The 22,811-nt window shown below is 35.9% G+C and overlaps 1 protein-coding gene across 1 annotated transcript in view; it reads left to right on the forward strand.

Annotated features, from left to right (window-relative positions):
• Positions 1–882: 882 nt before the first annotated feature.
• LOC121384266 (transcription factor LBX1-like) overlaps positions 883–22,811 on the forward strand; it is a 36,492-nt gene continuing 14,563 nt past the window's right edge. Inside the window, exon 1 of the mRNA XM_041514582.1 lies at positions 883–2,019. Within this exon, the coding sequence (XP_041370516.1) occupies positions 1,623–2,019 (397 nt within the window). The 5' untranslated portion in view covers positions 883–1,622. The remainder of the gene's footprint in view (positions 2,020–22,811) is intronic.

Here is a 22,811-nt window from a genome sequence, read left to right on the forward strand (position 1 = left end):
AAACTAAATTTATCATATCACGTTAAAAAGTAGAATGGTATTAATGGAAAAGTTATGGATTTCCCAAAGCTTAAAATAATAGCTAATCGTTCTAAAAATAAAATTTAAAACTAAAATTGGTTTTCACTTTTTTTTATTTATTTATTTATTTATTTATTTGGTTTTTTATTTACTTGATTGCAACATATATTATTGAATATAATATATAAAATGATTGGGCACACGTTATGTAACTTACAAGGCCCTCTTCTAATTACAAATTAATTTTTATTTATTTATTTATTATTTAGATAAAAAGCAAAAAAATACAAGTTATATATGTATTGACTATGCTTCGTCAGTTATAATATTTTTATTTTTTAAAAGAATAGATTCCTGAAAACAAATTGTCAGAAAACAAAATAACCCGAAATCCAAATATATTATTTCTTTCTTTCTTTCTTTCTTTCTTGTTTTATTTTGATTTGTTCTATTTTGCTTAATTATTTAAAAATAGTTCAAACGAACACTAAGTTATAGCGAAAACACCTAGTGCCACAACATCCCAACAAGGATGACCCATCAACTAGTCAAAGGCATCATTATGGCGTATAAATTCTGTCTCAAGCTTCTGGTAATTAATTTTAACTCTTCCAATTCCTGTCAGTGGCTGGTGTAAATATCCAAAACACCGTGCCAAATCAATTACCAAGTAGTATGGCCGCGCAAAACAAGTGCCAGGTGGCCTGACGCATGCCGGGAAGTCTTATCGAGTCTTTGGACAGCGCTGCGAGAAGCCCCGCCCCAGTGGGCGGTCTCTGATCACCATTTAGCCCCGCCCTCCTTGGCTGTCGGCTACTGTAGGTTTTCAAAGCCGATCTTGTCACCTATTTTGAGCGAATACAGGCCACAATCGAGGCGACCTGCGATGTTTACATATAAAGAAGTAGGTTGTCGTAGAGACCGAAAACATCTTCACGATTCAATATAAGTGGGACTAGGTGTGACTCGGAAGAGGTGACACGTTTAAGAATATTAGTGTTAACTTTTCCAACATTTAGCGGGGACCGTTCCGCCGCGTGAAACACAGCCAATGTAGCAGATAGGAGGTGCTTCATTATTTTCGCATTTTAACCAGATACGTTTTGATGATTGGGCGAACCCTGTGTGGACCATCTGGGCCAGATTGACTTTGACACCTCTGTGAGGGGGTACGGAACGAAATCCAACATGTGGTCCGTGATCTGGGCTAATTGGTGTCTGTAAATCTACCAGGATACGACCGAGTGTTCACACTCCCCCAAACACTGTGTTCGTATTGGAGATATCTTATTCCGATGGAGAACAAGTCGGATTATTTACGCAGCTATAAAATATGAAATCGTTTATCCAATAACACTTGCTTGACAGAAAGGACTAGCGGAAAGAACAGCGATACGAGAGTGGAGAAAAATTAAAGAAAGAAGAGATTATTACAACATTTTGTATATAATACGATAAATGGAACTAAAAAACGCCAAAATTACGAAATCACCAATCAAAGACAAAGACAGAAAGTAATTCTGAATTTTTGGAATACAATTTGACAGTTAAAAGCATTTGCGGCTAGGTGAGCGGTTTGGAGTGTAAGCGTGAAAGCGGCAATGTCGACATCGAGCGGGGTATCCGACTCCGAGGATAGCTGCCACACGGAGTACGAGCCCATCCACCGCCTGGCCATGATCCGGGTACATCCACCCCGCAACCCCAACAAGCCGTTCACGTCGTTCAGCATCAGTGACATCCTCGCCAACTCCACGACGCAGCCACACAATACCTACGCCGCCAACGGCGCCAAAATCGTCCGCCCATGGGCGTCCGGGATCGACAGGGACAGCGACAACTCCTCCGACGGCGACGAGGAGATAAACGTCGACGACGATGATGACGACGAACCGCCGCCGTCGTCGTTGAAGTCGATGGGGTTGGTGTCGCCGCTGGACGCGTTGATGGAGATGGCGAACAAGACGTTTGAAGGGCTCGAGTCGTCAGAATCAGCAGGTATTGTTCGTTTGTTCACTTTCTGTTTTAATGTCTTCTTGTAAACAGAACGTCCTCGTGTACCTGTCATTATTAAAATATATCCCACTAACAGCCTTTTTCATGACTCAGCTTACAGATTAAAGACATTTTATTGTCTAGAACATCAGTATTTGTATACTAGATGCGCTTTTAATCGTCTTAATGTTTGTAGTAGCTCAAATGCCATTTTCTTTCCCAATATATAGAGTTTTTTGTACGTACGAAATTACTGGCAGGTAAAATCCAATTTGAATTATTACAAACATTACAATTACAAACATTACAACGATAAGAAACACTTTGTAAATGCAGACACTAATAATCGGAACCAAACACATATAGTTCATATGTCATTTGAGTCTGCAAAAGATTTTTATTAATCGGGAAAATCTTACAATGACAGCAAATATGAATTTTACAGGTAATAGCATTTAGAGACAACGATATGACAAATGGCAATAAATTGACTGATTGCATGATTGATTAACAACATTTTATTGCATAAAAATTGCATCTTCAAAAGAATTAGGCACACGTTGTCTAACTTATATACGATCGTTAATTACAAATAGTATTGCAATATTTATTAGCGACTGCGATTGTTTTCAAAGACTGGAAATATTTCAACAACAAACAACAACTTTAAATGAATTTTAAATATTGTAAAACAAACTTTTAAAAATATGAAAGGAAACGGAAAAAAACCTAATCTGAAATAATGGTTCATTAGTATTTAGTATTCTTATTCAAACAAATAATTAATGAAAAATTCATCACATTCTATTTAATTATATTGTTTGAAAATTACAGTATTGTATTTTATATGATATACATATGCAAAAGAACTGGACCTATAAATATTATTATCAAATATGCCCAGTGGTCCTTGAAAGTATGCATACCAATACGCAAAAACACAAACACACAAACACGCACGCACGCACGCACACGCACACATACACAAGCACACGCACATAAACACAACACACACGCGTACACACATACGTACGTACCAACAATATTTTAGTAATATCTTTTCTTACAGGCATATTAGGTAAACGTGGAAAATAGTTATGAATATTAAAAATAGAAATAAAATCATAATCATAAATTTTTTCAAAATAATATATTTTGAAATTAAAACACTACATAGACAAACACGAGTTATTTTCTTATCATATTTCACATGTCTTAGTTTCGTTATACGTTTCCGTAGCTTCCAAATAACAGAACAATATTACGAATTAACTTTTGTTATATTTTGTGTGTATATATATACTGTACGTAGCTGGTAAAAGAATGCTATTGTGTTTTTGACATCTATCGCTCAGTTCAGTATCACGGAATCCTTTCGTGTTTGTTAGTTGCCACTCATCTTCAGATACGATAAATTATAATAAATATTAATTACATTTGTTTAATAATTATTCTTACATATGTGTTACGTGTTTTTAATGAGCTAAAAGTTATATCAAATTATACCAGAAATCCAAGAATATGTATTACATTTTACATCATTGTTCAAATACATTCACATAATATGTTATTGAATCATTTAGATTAACATTTCATTGTCAAAAAACAAAAGAAAAAGAAAACAAAAGAAAATGGATTCTGCATATTAACAGTATTTGGAAAAAAATAAATAAAAGATTCCAAAAATGATTTCTCTAAATAACATACGTTGAACTGTTTGATTAATTATTGAAATTAATAGTATAATTCATTAATATATTGAAGAAATCAATACAAAAATTACAAATAAAAACAAATTAATTAATGTAAAAAGATAGATGAAATCAATTACCAATATAATATTGCTTTGTGCAAAATGTTTAATAATTATTGCAATAAAAGCGATACTGTTTAAAAGTGAACACAAATCATCACTTACGTAACATCATTTTCATATAAAATTAAATAATATCAATTTGAAGAGTTTAGTAAAAAGGTTTATGATGAATATATGCTCATGTGGATTATCGCCTGCAATAAGCTGTAACATCTGCCACTAAAATATACAATTAAATAGCATGCAAGGATTAAAGTCAATAGATTCTACTTATTAGCCATTATACAATATTTTGTCCTAATACAGATTTTTTTTTACCATTAAATTACAAATTATATACAACTTCTTCTTGTATTAATTATCAAAATTTCATAAATCCAGTGTGTCGTACTGTTATTTATTTTGCTAAAAATGCATTTGGTTTTAAAAAAAATAAAAACCCGTTGTTAACCTCGGGGGCTAGACTGAATGACACGGAACATCTTGAATGCTAAAGGTACAGCGTGAACTCGAACCCACGCGACATGTGCAGCATATATCAGATACCCCCAATACAATATGATCATGTTAAGTGTGGAAAGAAGACAAACACAAAAAACTCTGTTTCCAAACGATGTTTATCTCGACAGATTCAGCGTATATTCGTTTGTCTTCATTACCACAGCAATCGCTATTTGACGTGTTCTGTACAATTAGGAACAAGAAAAAAAAGAGAGAAAAAGGAGAGAAAACAATACTACCAACAACAACAATCAACAACAACAACAATATTTCGAAAATGTGTATATTAAAGTATTAACAATATACAATGGAATAATATACAATGGAATAATATACAATTTGTAAAGTACACCTGAAATCAATGGCAATATAACAATGCCGCCTGTGAATAAATAAGATATAATGGAGATACTAACGCACATTTTACTGCTCAAGAACTAGAAATATTTTTTGAAAATCTCTTATCTTATGACGAGTTTGTAAAAACCTTTATTAAACTACATCTTTTACAAACATATTATTTTAAAAACTAACATATGATTTTAAAAACTAACATATGATTTTAAAAACGACAGTAGATTTATCTTTTTCTTTTTGTGTTTTCTGTCCCAAAACATCTACTCTTTCCCAATTATAACTTGCTGGAGTGTCATTAAACATCCATCCATCCATCCATCCACCCACCCACCCACCCACCCACCCACCTATCCATCCATCCATCCATCCATCCATCCATCCATCCATGCATTCATTCATATTTCTTTCTTTTCTTTCCCGTTTTTGTCTCTTTCGTTATTTTATTCATTCATTCATTCATTCATTCATTCATTCATTCACTCTCTCAGTCATTCATTCGACCGACATGCGGGTACAGATGAACGTGCTAACCGCCTGACAGTGTTATGAATATCAGTAACAAGCTTATACGGCGATCATAAAACCACGATTAATGGCGAGTTTCGCGCGGGATCCACCTCGTGCGAACACGTGATGAATGTTTCGACATTATTCACAGTACGATTGCTGACAATAACAAGGCGTGCAGATTACTGTCCGACAGCGGTTTGCTTTCATCTGAAAAACGTATGATTAATTAATGTTGGCTAATATATTTCACACACTGCATTTCAATTAATCAAGTCGTTTAAAATGAATCGTGTGGTTAAATTTCATTTACAATTGGAAAACAATTCAGCTTTTGTATTCCACTCGTGAACAGTTGGTGTTGGATATTTATAGCCAAGAAATGTGAGGATGTTTCGTAAAGCTTTTTATTCATTCATTCATTAATTCGTTCGTTCGTTCGTTCGTTTGTTCGTTCATTCATTAATTTTTTCACAACAGATTATTTATATCAAGTATATAATTTAACAGTGAGAGAAAAAATAACGAAATACATGTCATCATATCAAATGAATATTGTAAATTTCAACTGAATTAATCTTTAGAAAAGACTAAAACGTTTAAATCAAAAAGAGGGAGGGAACGAAGGAGCGAGAGAGAGTAAAAAGATAAAGAGAGAGAGAGAGAGAGAGAGAGAGAGAGAGAGAGAGAGAGAGAGAGAGAGAGAGAGAGAGAGAGAGAGAGTAGAGTGAGAGACAGAATGAGAGAGACAGAGTGAGAGAGACATAGAGAGACGAGTGGAAGGAAGGAGGGACAGTAAAAGAGAAAAACAGAAATAGAGAGACAGAGTAAAAGAGATACAAAGATAGAAAAAAGAGGTGAGAGTGAGAGAGAGAGAGAGAGAGAGAGAGAGAGAGAGAGAGAGAGAGAGAGAGAGAGAGAGAGAGAGAGATACTGTGAAATATAAATTATATAATACATGCAAATGTACTTGCTATAACATTTACTTATATCTATATAACTTGTATATTAGTATGTGGAAAAGGGTGCTTTAAATATAACAGATACTTAGTATGCTTCGAGCCTATTGTTTAAAAGAGAAAGAAGAAGAATAGAAAAAGAGTTCTGTTAAAATGTAACAAAGTAGAAATTCGTATTCCAGGGACACGTTAATGTGTTTTGCAAGCCGCTGTTAAATGCTTGGACCGAGTGTACGGACGTTTTGGTGGAATTTCTAAAAGATGTTGTTAACTCAAAGAAAACTAACATGACAGCCAGAAACAAGCGGTGCTGTTTATTGTTGCAGTAATAGAAACTAAACATCGTCGAGCGATTCCCAAACACAAGCGGCTTGGTTAAAGCAAATAACAACAAAATGTTCCGAGGAAGAATGTTTCTGTTAACATTTTTCTTATCTTACGTTTAGTAAGTTTCAATTAATAAGGCCTAACTGATTTGTGATTGTAGTAATTACATTTACCAGACAGAAAGACACCAATAGACAACAACAGACATTCTGACAGACAAACGGACAGACAGAAATACCGACATATGGGTAGGCAGATAAATTAGTCATGGTTGTCTCTTATAAACAATAAATAGAAAAATTCAATAACAATTAGTAAAATTCTGAATTATTTTAGTCTTTAAATCCAATCAACGTTCACACCGGCTTCCTGGTTTTCGGAATAATGGTTAACTGTTAGTGGACAGTGAGAGAGAAGTCGGTGTAATGGCCTTACAGTTACCAAGTGAACTGTACATGTATACGAATGTCACACCTACTAGTGTTAAACTCCGTGACATACAAGTGAACTGTACATGTATACGAATGTCACACCTACTAGTGTTAAACTCCGTGACGTATAAGTCAACTGTACATGTACACGAATTCAACACCAACTAGTTTTAATCGCAGTAACGTACAAATGAATTGTACATGTACACGAATTCAACACCAACTAGTTTTAATCGCAGTAACGTACAAATGAATTGTACATGTACACGAATTCAACACCTACTAGCTTTAAAATGTAAATTTCGTTCAAAATAGGTTTACATAGATTTCAATGAATATTTTCCATATTAGAAACATCTTTACAATAAAGTTATTTTTGTTGTTTGAAAACTACTAGTTAGATATAATATTAAAAGTATAACTATATTACTAGTACTTCTCAAATGAAAATCACATACTAATTCATAAAAAATTAATGGAACTTTTAAATTTCACCTGTTTGAATTTGTGTGTGGGGGGTGGGTGGTTAAGAAAATATCACACATTTGATTAACAATATTGAAAAACTGAATAGCATCTCATTGCTGACAGATAGACAGATAGTTTATTAAAGCAGTGGCGGATCCAGAAAATCCATTTAGGGGGCCCCAATGACATGAGGCGGAACGCCAATGGAACTTTGGGGGAGCTTTGGAGGGGATCGTAAAAAGAAATGAAAATTAATATATAGATCTGCCTCTGTAAAGTCTCACCTCATTACAACAGAATACAATTTAGCATATAAATACAAGCAATATAAATTATAAAATTGTAATGAGCAAGATTATGCGGGAGTTATGCGGGACTATATGCAATACATTTCAAGAGAAGTGTCTTTCCTTACATCTGTTTAGAAACAATTCGAATTTATTCAAGTGGTAATGCCTCACTTTCTTTTTTCATCCACATTCTTTTGCTAAATTTAGAGTCTTTCGTAAACATGCGATGATAGTTATTTCCTAGAGATAAATCAGTATAATAAATTTGAAATCTGAGAAAACTAATTATGTACATTTTCAGTGCAATCAAAGTATGTGTTATTTTTCAGATCACATACTTCAACAATTTGATAACTTTGCAAATTAGATATAAATTAATCGAGGTCACGGCACTAGGTTTAAGCAAACGTACTAGGGTGACAGTCCATAATTGACGTATGCATCCATAGTCATCAAATAAAAACATTTCAATAGCAATTTTACACTGGAAGCTGTCCAGCGTTCAGAAAACAAAAAACGTTATGCACTAGTTTATATTGATGTAAGGACATCCAAAATGATGCCATTGGAGTTTGATGTCATTTCCATTAAAAAAGACACCGCGCCACATATTCTTACGTCATTTAAATATCTAGTAATGGCGGACTGGAATTAAAGTTGTGTGCATAGTTTACAAAAACACGTTGTATTAAGCTTGAGATTATATGATAAAGAGATTATTACCCTCGTGTGTTTCGGTATCGTCAATATCATATATTAGGAATATAAATAATATATTATGCTCGCCAGAGGCTCGCATAATACAAGTTTTATTCCTAATATATGATATTGACGACCGAAAAACACTCTGGTAATAAACCCTCTCAACCCCTCCCCCCCCCCTCTCTCTCTCTCTCTCTCTCTCTCTCTCTCTCTCTCTCTCTCTCTCTCTCTCTCTCTCTCTCTCTCTTATTATTATTATTATTATTATTATTAATAAAAATGGAGACAAGACGAAACACGGCATGCTAATGAATATGACTGCATAGTCAGCACTGAGACACGTGAGGTGTGATTTTCAGCCCTCAGTACACGAGATGTCGTCATGGGTTGACAACTCTTTCTCAATCTTTAACCTGTGTGCTGTGGAAGACAGGGCGATCAATATCAGTTACTAATTAGCAAGGTCACCCCAGGTGTTTCAGACATAGACTGGGGAGGGATGTGGGTCAGACTTTTCAAACTTTTGTGTTATTATGTTACTTTTTTTTTTAACATGTCACTATTTTGAAATTATCAAATTTATTGTTCATATATTCACGTCTACTATTTAAATTTAACACTACTTAACATTTTTAAAGCAGCATTCCGTAAACTTTATAATGTTGTGGGGTTTATTTTATTCGAGGTGCGGGGGGAGGTATTACTAGCGTTTCTGGCCCAGCAGTGTTTACCCCGAGATGTCATCAGAACCGCCCCTGTCGACATTAGACTGACACCTGGCGGCGATTTACGATTTCATGGATGTTTTAAGCTAATTTTTGAGTCAGAGGAGTCCGTGTCCGTGTTTTTTTATCACCAGCGAGGTCGTGGCGTCGTATCGCGTTGTTTAGTCATTTACAGTGGCACAGTTCACATTAGAGGTTGACGTGAAAAACGTTCTAGGATCGATTTCCCTGAGCAGTGGTTTCTTAAAAAAAAAATTTTTTATTGTGACAGGAATTACATCTTGTTTAAAATGTAAAACGTATTATATGTATTTATTTAGTTAACTGTTTATTTACCTACAAAGTTGGGGCGGAACGTAGTTCAGTGGTAAAGCGCTCGTTTGATGCGCAGTCGGTTTGGGATCGATCCCCGTCGGTGGGGCCCAATGGGCTATTTCTCGTTCCAGTCAGTGCCTCACTACTGGTAAATCAAAGGCCGTGGTATGTGCTATCCTGTCTGTGGGATGGTGCATATAAAAGATCCCTTGCTACTAATAAGAAAATGTAGCAGGTTTCCTCTCTAAGACTAATGTCAAAATTACCAAATATTTGACATCCAATAGTCGATGATTAATAACTCATTGTGCTCTAGTGGTGTCGTTAAACAAAACAAACTTCTTCAAACCTACAAAGTTATCTATCTACGTATGCATGTAGCTGTCTGTCTACCTACAAAGTAATCTATCTACGTATCTATCTAGCCGGCCTACAGGCTGGTAGGTACTGGGTTCGGATCCCAGTCGAGGCATGGGATTTGTAATCGAGATACCGACTCCAAACCCTGAGTGAGTGCTCCGCAAGGCTCAATGGATAGGTGTAAACCACTTGCACCGACCAGTGATCCATAACTGGTTCAACAAAGGCCATGGTTTGTGCTATCCTGCCTGTGGGAAGCGCAAATAAAAGATCCCTTGCTGCCTGTCGTAAAAAGAGTAGCCTATGTGGCGACAACGAGTTTCCTCTAAAAACAGTGTCAGAATGACCATATGTTTGACGTCCAATAGCCGATGATAAGATTAAAAATCAATGTGCTCTAGCGGCGTCGTTAAATAAAAAAAACTTTACTTTATCTATCTAGCTACCTACATTTCTGTCTGCTTGGTTTGTATTATATTGTATTTTAACCAGCGCACCACGACTGGTATATTACAGACTGTAATTACAAGTTAGTGCTCACATAGTGTTACTGTAACAGTTTAAAATAGTTTGTATCTCAGTCTAACCTGAAATGTTCTATTTAATGTACAAATACTGGTGCCGCACCAGTGGTGCGAATCCACTGTGTTTGAAAATGTTATGTTTAATTTACAATACGAAAAGAATGCATCATTTCAACAACCAATTACAGCACTCCCCAGTTACCCACTCTCAACTCCCGCCGTGTTGACCACACTCCCAGATCTGCCCTTGTGGCGAGAAAGAAAAAATTGACTAACTTTAAAAAAATATATTTAAAACATTTAGCAGCAAACTTCCGTAACAGGATAAATATTTTATAATATAATATTATTTATATGTTTCTCCATTAATTTGAACGATTTATCACGTTGTTATTGTTATATAAAATGATGTATGTTCTTTGTGTCAATAACGTGTCATGTCTGCGACCAATAACGTGTTGAAAACGACATCACTCCCAAAATACAATCGATTACAACCACGGGGACACGCCAATAAACACGTAATATTAGTCAGTCGGTGAAGACATTGAATAAAGTCAACTAATTACTTCAAAACATATGGCTTGGAAAACGACGGTAACTTTTCCAAGTTTTAAAACGTGACTGTGTTTGTATCATGCAACGAAATCATTAATCAAATGAAAACAAAAACATTGGGAGCCTCGATGTGGAGTTGATTGGGGAAATTTTGCTTTTTATTTGTCAGCATTAATCCTTTGATAGAGGAAGTTTCTACATGAGGAGACAGGTGATCCGCGAGAGAGATATAAAATTATCATTGCTTACACATTCGTTTGATGTGATCAAAATAACAATCTAAAACGGTGGCTGTTGCGAGTAACAGATCGATATAATTATTTATTTTTTTCGTAATGGCCGCTCGTGTCTAGGAATCGAGTGGTTACCAAACGTATATTAATCAAAACGTTGCGTTTAATCAGACGCGGAACAGCGATGTGTTATTCAGTCTGTTTTGACACAACAAACAGTTGGACAAACAAGACACGTTTACCCAATCACTCCATTACCGTCACTGATGTTTGTTTAACGAACTCGCGCCGAAATCGACAAACAGACGAAATGCGTGTCCGTTGTAACGAAACACCTGTAACCGAATTGCGCGTGCTGCTGGTTCCAAGACGAAACTGATTTCATCCTCGTCAATTAAGAATTAATTCCCCTTATCAGTATCACACACCCCATACAATAAAACTGGCACGTGTCATGTTGCTAACGTGTAATAGAAAACCGCGAAACTCGCTGAAATCAAAAGGTGTTGGTCGACAGTATTACGAACCTGCTGGGAAGGCCCTTAAATGAGTTTATCATCATTAATTATTAATTGTACTAGCAGCAATAATTAAAAAAAATATCGAACCCATGTATTATATATATATATATATATTACAAGGAATGCTTATTTAGCGCGTGTGTGCGTTCGTTAGTTCGTGTGTGTGTATATGTGTGTGTGTATGTGTGTGTGTGTATGTATGTGTGTGTGTATGTATGTGTGTGTGTGTATATGTATGTGTGTGTATATATATGTGTGTGTGTGTGTGTGTATGTATGTATGTGTGTGTATGTATGTGTGTGTATATGTGTGTGTATGTGTGTGTGTATGTGTGTGTATGTGTGTGTATATATATGTGTGTGTGTATATATGTGTATGTGTGTATATATGTGTATATTGTGTGTGTATGTGTGTGTATGTGCGTGTGTGTATGTGTGTGTGTGTGTATGTGTGTGTGTGTATGTGTGTGTGTGTGTGTGTGTGTGTGTGTCTTTAAACATGATATGCTATTATCCACTATCCACAGATTATTTAACATTAATATTGCAACTACCCATTTATTAATTAATGTTTTTCATATTTAGTCATGTGAAACTGATTTTCGAGTGTGCAATCAATGCGACGCACATTCTACAACCTAAAATGTCCATATTCTATCTGGAGCTAGTAAATATTTGTCTTGATGATGAGATAAAATGTTATGTATTACTATTATCACTTACCCATTCTATTCAATAGGGTGCATTTCTAAAATATACTAACAACTCCCCAACTTACCTTCACAAATATTCAGATGAGTACTTTATATATTAGAACCACGAAGAGTACACTGAGTGTAGAGAAATCGTTAGTTTGAGCAAGGAACTGTACGATACAGCCTAATGTTTCAAGATATGTTTGTTTCTAGGACCACATACCATTAACTATAGTCTATATGTCATTCTCCTGTAAACTATGTCGTCATATTTGTTCACTTTGTTGTGTATATTCTTCTAACGCCGTTGTGGAACGGACTGGGTGTGTATTCCTCTAACGCCATTGTGGAAAGGACTGGGTGTACATGTTTATTCCTCTAACGCCGTTGTGGAACGGACTGGGTGTAATTGTAATAAAGTTCTGTTTAACGCAAATATTAATTTAGTTTTCTGTAATATATTTAAAGTTATTTATTTTGAATCCCATTAGATTGTGTGTCATTTAAAACTATCTATGTCTTATGAATATTTTATGTTCCAGTTTTACTGTTCTTTTACCGAATTAATTTTATCATGGAAATTATATATTAAAATTTTCGCGTTTCCTTTAATGTTCGGTATATTTTCAAGTAATATCCACTACACTTTAGGCAAAATATATTGTCTAGTTGAAATACCACTATACCAATTATACTATTATGATAGCTTGTTTTAGATGTCATGTAATGCACGTACAAACTATTTCGATGTGTTTCGTCTATGTCAGCTGATAGGCTACGTTGTTCCCATATGGCGTTGATCAGCTCGATGACAGAAGGAATGCGTCATCAAATGTGTCAATGTCGTCATGGTGATGACGTAAGCAATACCATCGGCTCGTTAGCGGCTCGTTATGGTAATTAGCTGTTGCGATAACATCGGCCAGTTTCGGCCTTATCATTAATCACGACGTACCAAGCTGGAGTACAGATGCATTTGGAGAATAAGTCATCCATTCATCCAATTTACTGGATAGTCATCAGTGTGCCTATATCCAGTCACGGTTCGAGCACAATGTCGTGGGCATTCACCTTAGTCCATAATTTGAAGAAAAAAACTCGTTTAACTTCTTTTAAACCTTGTTTTTGAGGATATATAAGAAACGGAATACCACATTCGTGTCCATTAGATACCATTTATCTTACAACGAGTTTTCAATCGTTAGATACATTTTAAAATAACCCGTCAGATAAATGGTATCTAACGGCCACTCATGTTCTACTCTCTGTATCTAGGTTAGGTAAATTGAGTTAGAATCACTTAGCATGTAACACAATTTTCAAATAAAAATCAAATAAACACCTGAATAACTATGTGTAAAAGTACACGTCCATTTGCATTAAAATATATTTTAAAAAGCATTCTGAAGCTTTTAACAAGTATTTTTTGTGTGTGTTTACATGTGAATGCATGTTATATAATTATGTATGTATATATGTATGTATGTATGTATGTATGTATGTATACATGTATGTATGTATGTATGTATATGTATGTATTTATATATGACTATTATTTTTATTTTTAAACATTTTAAATAAATATATTATACTATATACACTTGTTTTCATTTATAATAATTTATATACACTTGTATATATATAAATAATTTATATAAATGTATGTACATGTATATTAAAACATGATGATGTAATAAAATATCTTCTTAATCTTAAATCGTAGTTTTAATGATATCTGGATGGCTAAAAAGTATTAAAAGTAATTATAAAAATATTTTGCCAGCAGAATTAGAAACTTCGTTATGATATATATATATATATATATATATATATATATAGTTACGACTGAAATGAAATAGATGAGTTTAGCTATAATAAAATGTATCAACTGATATAATGAAAAGAGGGTTGGGAATATTTTTTATAATACATGTAATTATGTTTTTATAAGTCTAATAGGTAATATGATTTTATTTGACTTTAAAGTACACTGCGTAGTGAAGTCGTGTACATATGTGTATTGTAGAAACATGTATGTTCCTTCATTATGTACGTCTGTCCCTCTAGCAGTAATCGACAATATTCTGGCTTTGTCCTGAAACACGGACGAACATCTGGCACAGCCTGCAACAATTGTTGGCAAAAGAATTTACCCGTTAGACATCTTAGTCTTACGGTTATTGATAATTATTATCTTTCAAATTCACGACAAACAGCGGATGACGTATTACATTTTAATATTTAAAATCCAGAAAACAGTATTTATATATAGTATACGGAATAATATGTACTTCTTAATTAAAACTGAAATATATTTACAATACCGGTATCGTAAGTTATTTCTTCTTTTTCTTTCTTTCTTTTTTTTTTGTGGTGGTGGGGGGGGGGGGGGGGGGGGGGGTTTGTTTGGCGGAGGAGGTTGTATAAATTATATTACTACGCGTTTTACTACGCGTTGTTTAGCATATATTAATACAATACACTGCCAGCTTGTGGTTGTCTAGATTTATCTAAATTTCGTACTTATCGTTTATAGACAACTTTGATAAATTTGAGCTGAACGAGTAAACGAAAATAGATACACTAGTAATTAAATAACAGATGTTGTAATTTTATCCAGAGAATTTTCAAAAAAAAAAGGAATTACTAGTATTACACTTCACATTTCATAATAGTAAATATAACTATACTCGTGATTGTTCGTTTATTAGAAGTAATGTACATACGTTATAATTTGGTTTATAGAGTATTTATTAACCTGAATTATTATGTTAAATTTGAATTTACGTTTTAGCACTTATGTTATTTGTTTTTAAATTTAATGTTTTAATGTTGCTTTATGTATTCTGTTATTAAGTTATTCAAAGTTAATCAGGCTTCCAAATTTGTGAAATTGTAAAATCTATTTTGTTAGTTGTTAATTTTAATAAATTATATTTTAAATATAAAAACGGCTGAATAATTAATTTCTAAAAGTTTAGTATTTAATTAATTTGAATTGAATTAAATTGAATTGATTGTTAAAATACATTTATAAGAAAATGCTTTTTTTTTCTTTTTCTTGAAATAGAATTTTAAAAGTGTTTTTTCAAAATTATGTTTCGTTATTAATGATAATAAAAATAGTTAATTACCACTCTGTTCTATTTATATATTTGTTTTTAGAAAAACAGAAACCAGATAGATTCTTGTTTAACTAAAAATCGATATGCAAATAATTGTTTTTAAACAGATGCAAATGAGGGAGTGTTAAGAAAGTCGATCTAAGCGGAGTAAAACGTGTAACGTGTTTAGCGATATTTGTAAACAATGTGAAATTAATCCAAAATGAGGCGAAAACGACAGAACCGGTTCACCCACGCCAGCTGTTTTTATAGCGACACGGTAAATTGAAATTCTAAAATCTCTCATGGAATATATTTTGGAGGCCTGCAGATTGACTTGCCTGCCTTTGATTGTCTTCTAAAATTACACCGCTATTTTCATATTTTACAAGCGCAACCTGCTTCGTTTGCCGTTTGATGTAGGAAGCAGCGCGCGGCAATTTTCTCAGGAATTTCTCACGATCGCGAACTTCACCGAAGACTGGAAAACAGTTCTCTTCGTGCGTTTTCAAACTCTTTTTCTCCAACACGCCTAGAGTACGTGGCTTTGTAACACATATATGTTGTTTGTTCCTTTTTTCTTTGTTTAGTGTTGGGTTTTTGCGTGTGTGTTGTTTTGACATTTGCTTTTAAATTATTTTTATAAATATAATAATAATAATAATAAAAAAAAATTTATTATAGTAATAATAATAATAATAATAAACAATTATTATTATTATTATTATTTGTTTTAAAAATTATTTATTATTATTATTATTATTATTATTATTATTATTATTACTATTATTATTATTGTTATTAAATTAAGGGCAAATTCATGCATGAATTTGGGGTTTGGATAGTTTCGTACTGTTTGTAGTATATTAGTGACAGTTTTGTAATAACAATTAAATATTTTGGCTTATTAAACAATTAACGGGTTCTTGTATTAACCATTTCTTTCTTTCTTTCTTTCTTTCTTTCTTTCTTTCTTTCTTCCTTCCTTCCTTTCCTTTCTTTTTTCTTCTTCTTTCCTTTCTTTATTATTCTTTGTTTTTCTCTTTATTTTGACATGAGTCATTTCTTGTTTGAAATGTAAAACGTACGACATCAAAAATGCACTTGCACATTTTCTTAATGCTATTAACTTCCATACTGGTTAAAGGAAAATTAACAAGGGGAAGGGTGTTCACTCCCATTTCAACGAAATGCCATTTGGGAATTAGACGTAATGGGACAATACGGGGAAGGAGCTGCTAAAATGTGCAGTTGACCTACAAGCCACATTGCATGTATTTCAGTTTATAAATTAGCAAATGAGTTTCATTATCGTAACATATTTCTATCTGTTTCATCTGGGACACACGTTAGTTATATTTCATTCATGGTTTTCATTATCGTGGGACGTGTTTGATGTAAAACAAATCTGTTTATTAGAAATAATCTTACACTCTTTCAAAATAGAACCTTGCTGATTATTGGATAAGAGAAATGATTGATTGACAGGTAGGCTGGGTTGACGGTAATATAATTACACAAAGGGTCATTTACAATAACTGGTGCACGACTGAACTGAGTTAAACACGACTACCGCAAAACATGGATGTTCACTTCATATAGAATACGATAATAATATTTCGCATTATGATTCCGTTCGTTCGTTCGTTCGTTCGTTCATTCATTCATTCGTACATTTATTAGTTTATGCATTTTTTCAATATTTCATTCATTCATTTATACAAGCATTCATTCATCAATCCATCCATTCATTCATTTATTCATCCAATCAAACTTTCTCATTTTATTTTGTTTTTATTAATTCTTTATTTCTTTTATTGATTGATTAATTGAGGTAATTATTCATTTAACCTTATTACCTGTTACATGATAATTTAACACAGATTTTTCGAACATATTGGTAACACAGGATTAGATTAAACTCTACCCTCCCCCATCACTCCCCCAGTTCTTTCTATACAGATTTATACTATTTCTGTTCTCAAGGAGATAGAACAGTCTACTCTACCCGATATTAGTTGCTCACAAAGTCTCCCAAGTCGCAAATATCAATACCTATATGTCGTATGTCGTGTTGAACAATATTGTAGTGAATAGAAGTTGTAATAAAATAAAATAATTTTTAAAAATAATTATAATAGATGCAAAGCAAAGCAAAGCAAAGCGTAGCAAAAGCAAAAACAAAAACAAACAAAAAATAAAAAATAAAAAATAAAATAAAACAATAACACAACAAAACAAAAGAAAGCAAAAATATAAGTTAAATTAAATGAAAATTATAAATAAATCTGCCGGACGCAAGCTACTCTACAATTACGTCTGATGGATCTGTATAATGTTTTTTCTCCATTAATACTTGGTTCAAAACAAAACAAAATGCTATATGGTGGATATATAAAAACAATTTCCTCGCCTTGCACCTACAGGTGATCAGTTTTGGAACAACACAAAAACATATTAAAGTGTTCGTCTGTCCGTGCCTTTATATTAATCTTGATACCTGACATGCTCATACCGAAAAGAGGTCCAAAGACGCCTGTTCTGGTCAGAAATACTGATATGGCCAGACTCTCCACGCCTAGCACAGACTGAAGGTGTTATCGTATGTTTGGCTTTAGTGGCCATGAAATCAGCGGAAAGTGTGCAGCATTAGTTGTGGTATGAAACCAAACCATTGTCTGGCGCTCTCAATGCGCTACGTTAATGTAGCACTATACCACATAACATGTAGCTTGTACTATACCGCATAACATGTAGCTTGTACTATACCACATAACATGTAGCTTGTACTATACCACATAACATGTAGCTTGTACTATACCACATAACATGTAGCTTGCACTATACCGCACAACATGTAGCTTGTACTATACCACATAACATGTAGCTTGCACTATACCGCACAACATGTAGCTTGCACTATACCGCATAACATGTAGCTTGCACTATACCGCATAACATGTAGCTTGTACTATACCGCATAACATGTAGCTTGCACTATACCGCATAACATGTAGCTTGTACTATACCGCATAACATGTAGCTTGTACTATACCGCATAACATGTAGCTTGTACTATACCGCATAACATGTAGCTTGTACTATACCGCATAACATGTAGCTTGTACTATACCGCATAACATGTATGGGTCACCTGTCAAACAAGGTGCTATAATTTTGAATTGTATCAGCATCCTGCTATACTATAAATGAACCATGAAAGGTTTCGCTTTCTTCAGTTAATTCTTTGGCAGAGGAGATACAGTGTTCATATTGTATTATATTCGATATTAGTTGATATCTTTCATATAGTATTTTTAGCCACATATGGTCAAAACGTATCTAGGCCCACCCCCACCAACCCCACATCATCCATCCATTTCTACATTTCCATGTATCATCATCTAATGTTAGTCCCATGGTTTAAATGATTTTTCATTTCAATGGTTTAATAAAATTAAATGGCTGATGGGAAGGAAGGGAGGGAAGGAGGGAGGGAGGGAGGAATCGAGGGAGGAAGGAAGGAAGGGAGGGGGAGGAAGGAAGGGAGGAGGGACGGAGGAAGAGATGTATATATTAACGTGTCAAATGATTCCGTCTGGTACAGTAGAACCCAAATACAATGTGTTCTCGAAATCCCTTGACGAGCGTACAACTCTTCTTCCAGCACCCTACAGCGAGACATTCCGCGCGACGTCTGGTCGACATCTGTAAACAAGTTTTGTGGTAGTCACTCTCAGACGTTCTGGTAATGGCGGACACCGTCCTCTGTAGGTTCTCGTGGACCGAATTAATTCCCAATACATTCACAGAAGGTTAAAACACATTTGTTTTTGGCACTCCCCCTCAACCTAGTTCCTCGAAATATATTCTCAAACAGGGGCAGCGAGGATAGAAAAGCTATGTAATTTGCAGTCTTAATTTTTAAAAAATACAAGGGAAAAGCATTAATAATAGATTATACTGAGTAAATTGAAAACTCTCTCTCTCTCTCTCTCTCTCTCTCTCTCTCTCTCTCTCTCTCTCTCTCTCTCTCTCTCTCTCTCTCTCTCTCTATATATATATATATATATATATATATATATATATATATATATATATCATTTGTACACACACGTGGTACACCACAACCTGTATGAAATGGCGCAGTAATACGTTTGCACCGACCAACCCGGGCCGCACATCTGGCGACACGGCGGATGCTGTCGCCTGACAGTGGATGTCTTACTGACGCTCATTGGCTCGTCGATTCGTTCATCAAAGTTTTCCAGACCACATTCACCTGTTCCAAGTGATCAGCGTCACACAGAACTCGCGTTCGGCTGCAGTGCCGCCGTCATGTAAAATGCATGATGTGGAATGAATGTTTCCCAACAAGGCTATAGTTCACTCATTGGAGTGTGTGAACGCTACAGATTTTTCTCATGTTCAACACAGAGTGATTTTTAACTCTCGGCGGAATTCTGTGGTCACCATGACCTAACTAGGGTGGCAGGATGAGCAGATGGCCCCCACCATCCGAAAAGTATAAAAAGTACCGTTTTTAGTTTAGAAGCATTTTTGATTGGGTTTTTGCCCATTTCAGCGAATGCCCTACGACTGGTATATTAGGGGCCATGATGTGTTCTATCCTGTCGGCGGGAAAATGCATATACAACATCCCTTGCTGATAAAAATGGAATAATGTAGCGGGCTTCCTCGGAAGACTACGTGTGACAATTGCCAAATGTTTGACATCCAACAGCCAATGATTAATAAATCAATGTTCTCTAGCGTTATTATTAACTAAAACAAACTTTAACTTTATAGAACGACAGTGGTTTCTCTATCTAACATAGCTACATTAAGTATTAGTCTGTATAATACACCATACGCTTATAATAGCTAAATATACTTGTACTTATATACAATTAATGTCCAAGCACGCTGTCCTTGGAGCACACATCTCAGCTATGTTGGCTATCTGTCCAGGAGACAGGGTTGATGATTACATGTAGTTGCTAGTAAAATAAAACGTCGATGTAGTAACCTACTGAGTCGCTGAACTCGATCTTGGTGGAGCCGGTATCAAGATGTGAACCCGGTACCTACCGGTCCATTACACCACCGAGGCCTACATACACATTGTGAACCCGGCACCTACCGGTCCATTACACCACCGAGGCCTACATACACGTTGTGAACCCGGTACCTACCAGTCCATTACACCACCGAGGCCTACATACACGCTGTGAACCCGGCACCTACCAGTCCATTACACCACCGAGGCCTACATACACGTTGTGAACCCGGCACCTGCCGGTCCATTACACCACCGAGGCCTACAAACACGTTGTTAACCCGGCACCTGCCGGTCCATTACACTACCGAGGCCTACAAACACGTTGTGAACCCGGCACCTGCCGGTCCATTACACTACCGAGGCCTACATACACCTGCCGGTCCATTACACTACCGAGGCCTACATACACGTTGTGAACCCGGTACCTACCGGTCCATTACACCACCGAGGCCTACATACACGCTGTGAACCCGGCACCTACCGGTCCATTACACCACCGAGGCCTACATACACGTTGTGAACCCGGCACCTACCGGTCCATTACACCACCGAGGCCTACATACACGTTGTGAACCCGGCACCTGCCGGTCCATTACACCACCGAGGCCTACAAACACGTTGTGAACCCGGCCATTACACCACCGAGGCCTACAAACACGTTGTGAACCAGGCACCTACCGGTCCATTACACCACCGAGGCCTACATACACGTTGTGAACCAGGCACCTACCGGTTCATTACACCACCGAGGCCTACATACACGTTGGCAAAGGCCTAATTAAGCTAAGGACAATATGGGTGTACTCAGGGCAGGCAGTGAAGTCGCCTTATTTCATTTATACCTATTTTCGTGCTTATATCCAGTTATGGTTGAAGCATGCTGTCTTGGGAACACACCTCAACTACCTGGACTGTCTATCCATGACAGTGGCTTACTGATTAGTTGGTAGTTAGAAAGAAGTCTGTGTATCGGTCTTATCCACTGAGACGTTAAACTCGCTCTAGGTGGGAGGCGAACTCAGTACCTACCAGCCTTAAGTCCGATGTCTTAACCACTAACGCACCGAGGCCGATCAGTTGCCGTATACCTCCCCATTGAGCTCTAAAACGTCTCTCTGTGTGGCAGTCGCTACCGGGATGCGAACCCAGGAACTGGAATAAACTACCGATAACGCCACTACAGCGCTACTTCCGATCGTCCCTGGCTTGGATCGACAGTGTGTACAAACAACTGTTAGAGCGATCAGCCACTAGGCGTCTTTGAAGTTTTATTTGTATCGCGTTACAGATGCAAACATTGATAGAGCGCTCGTTCACGTGTAGCATAACAACTGCTTATATTGGTGTTTATGTTCACATCTCGCCCCTAACAGCCCCGCTCGGCCGGTGCGTGTTGAAATATCCGTGTAAAGCTTTCAGGGAGACATTTCGCGCATAGCCGTGCACTTTATTATGGACATCAAGTGCTTAAAGCCGACGGATCGAGCGGGAGGTGTGGACAGATTCCACGAACGAGATGACAGAGCTTTAGTGTGCGCCTCACACGCAGCTTCACGGTGTGATGGGAGGGATAAGTCTCCCCCCCCCCCCCCCCACACACACACAGACATCCCGGTCGCAAACGTTTCATCCATACATGCATCGATTCATATTAGCGTCAACTCATACACGTATCAATCCAAGCAATCAATCCACCATTCACCCATTCATCATCCCATCCCATCCATCCATCCATCCATCCACCTGACTGACTCACTTATAATGAGATTCACTCACTCATTCACTCACTTACTGACTCACTCACTGACTCAATCAATCACTTTTTGTTCTGTTCTCGACCAACGACTCACGCACTCACTCCCTTATTCATGCACTCAATCACTGATTGACTCACTCACTGACTGACTGGCTCACTCACTGACTCATTGACTCATTCATTCATCAACCAATCAATCACTGAATCAATCACTGACTCTCTCCTTGACTCACCCAATCATTCACTGACTCCTTCAATCACTGACTCTCACTCACTCACTCAATCATTGACGCACTCCCTCACCCGATCATTCGCTGACTCAATCACTGACTCATTCATTCAATCAATCACTGACATACTTACTCAATCACTGACTCAATCACTCATTCTCTGACTCACTCAAGCAAACATTTTGTATACACCCGTTTAATCTGATACTTGATTTATAGCAAGATGTCCATAGTTATCAATATTTATTTTCCAATAATACATTACATTTAAAAAATAATAGTAACATGATTATTGTATTTTACTTTTTATTTAATTATTTTATTTTATTATTTTATTTAGTCGTTCTTGTTATAA

Source organism: Gigantopelta aegis, chromosome 10 (genome assembly GCF_016097555.1).
Source record: "Gigantopelta aegis isolate Gae_Host chromosome 10, Gae_host_genome, whole genome shotgun sequence".
Lineage (NCBI taxonomy): Eukaryota > Metazoa > Mollusca > Gastropoda > Neomphalida > Peltospiridae > Gigantopelta > Gigantopelta aegis.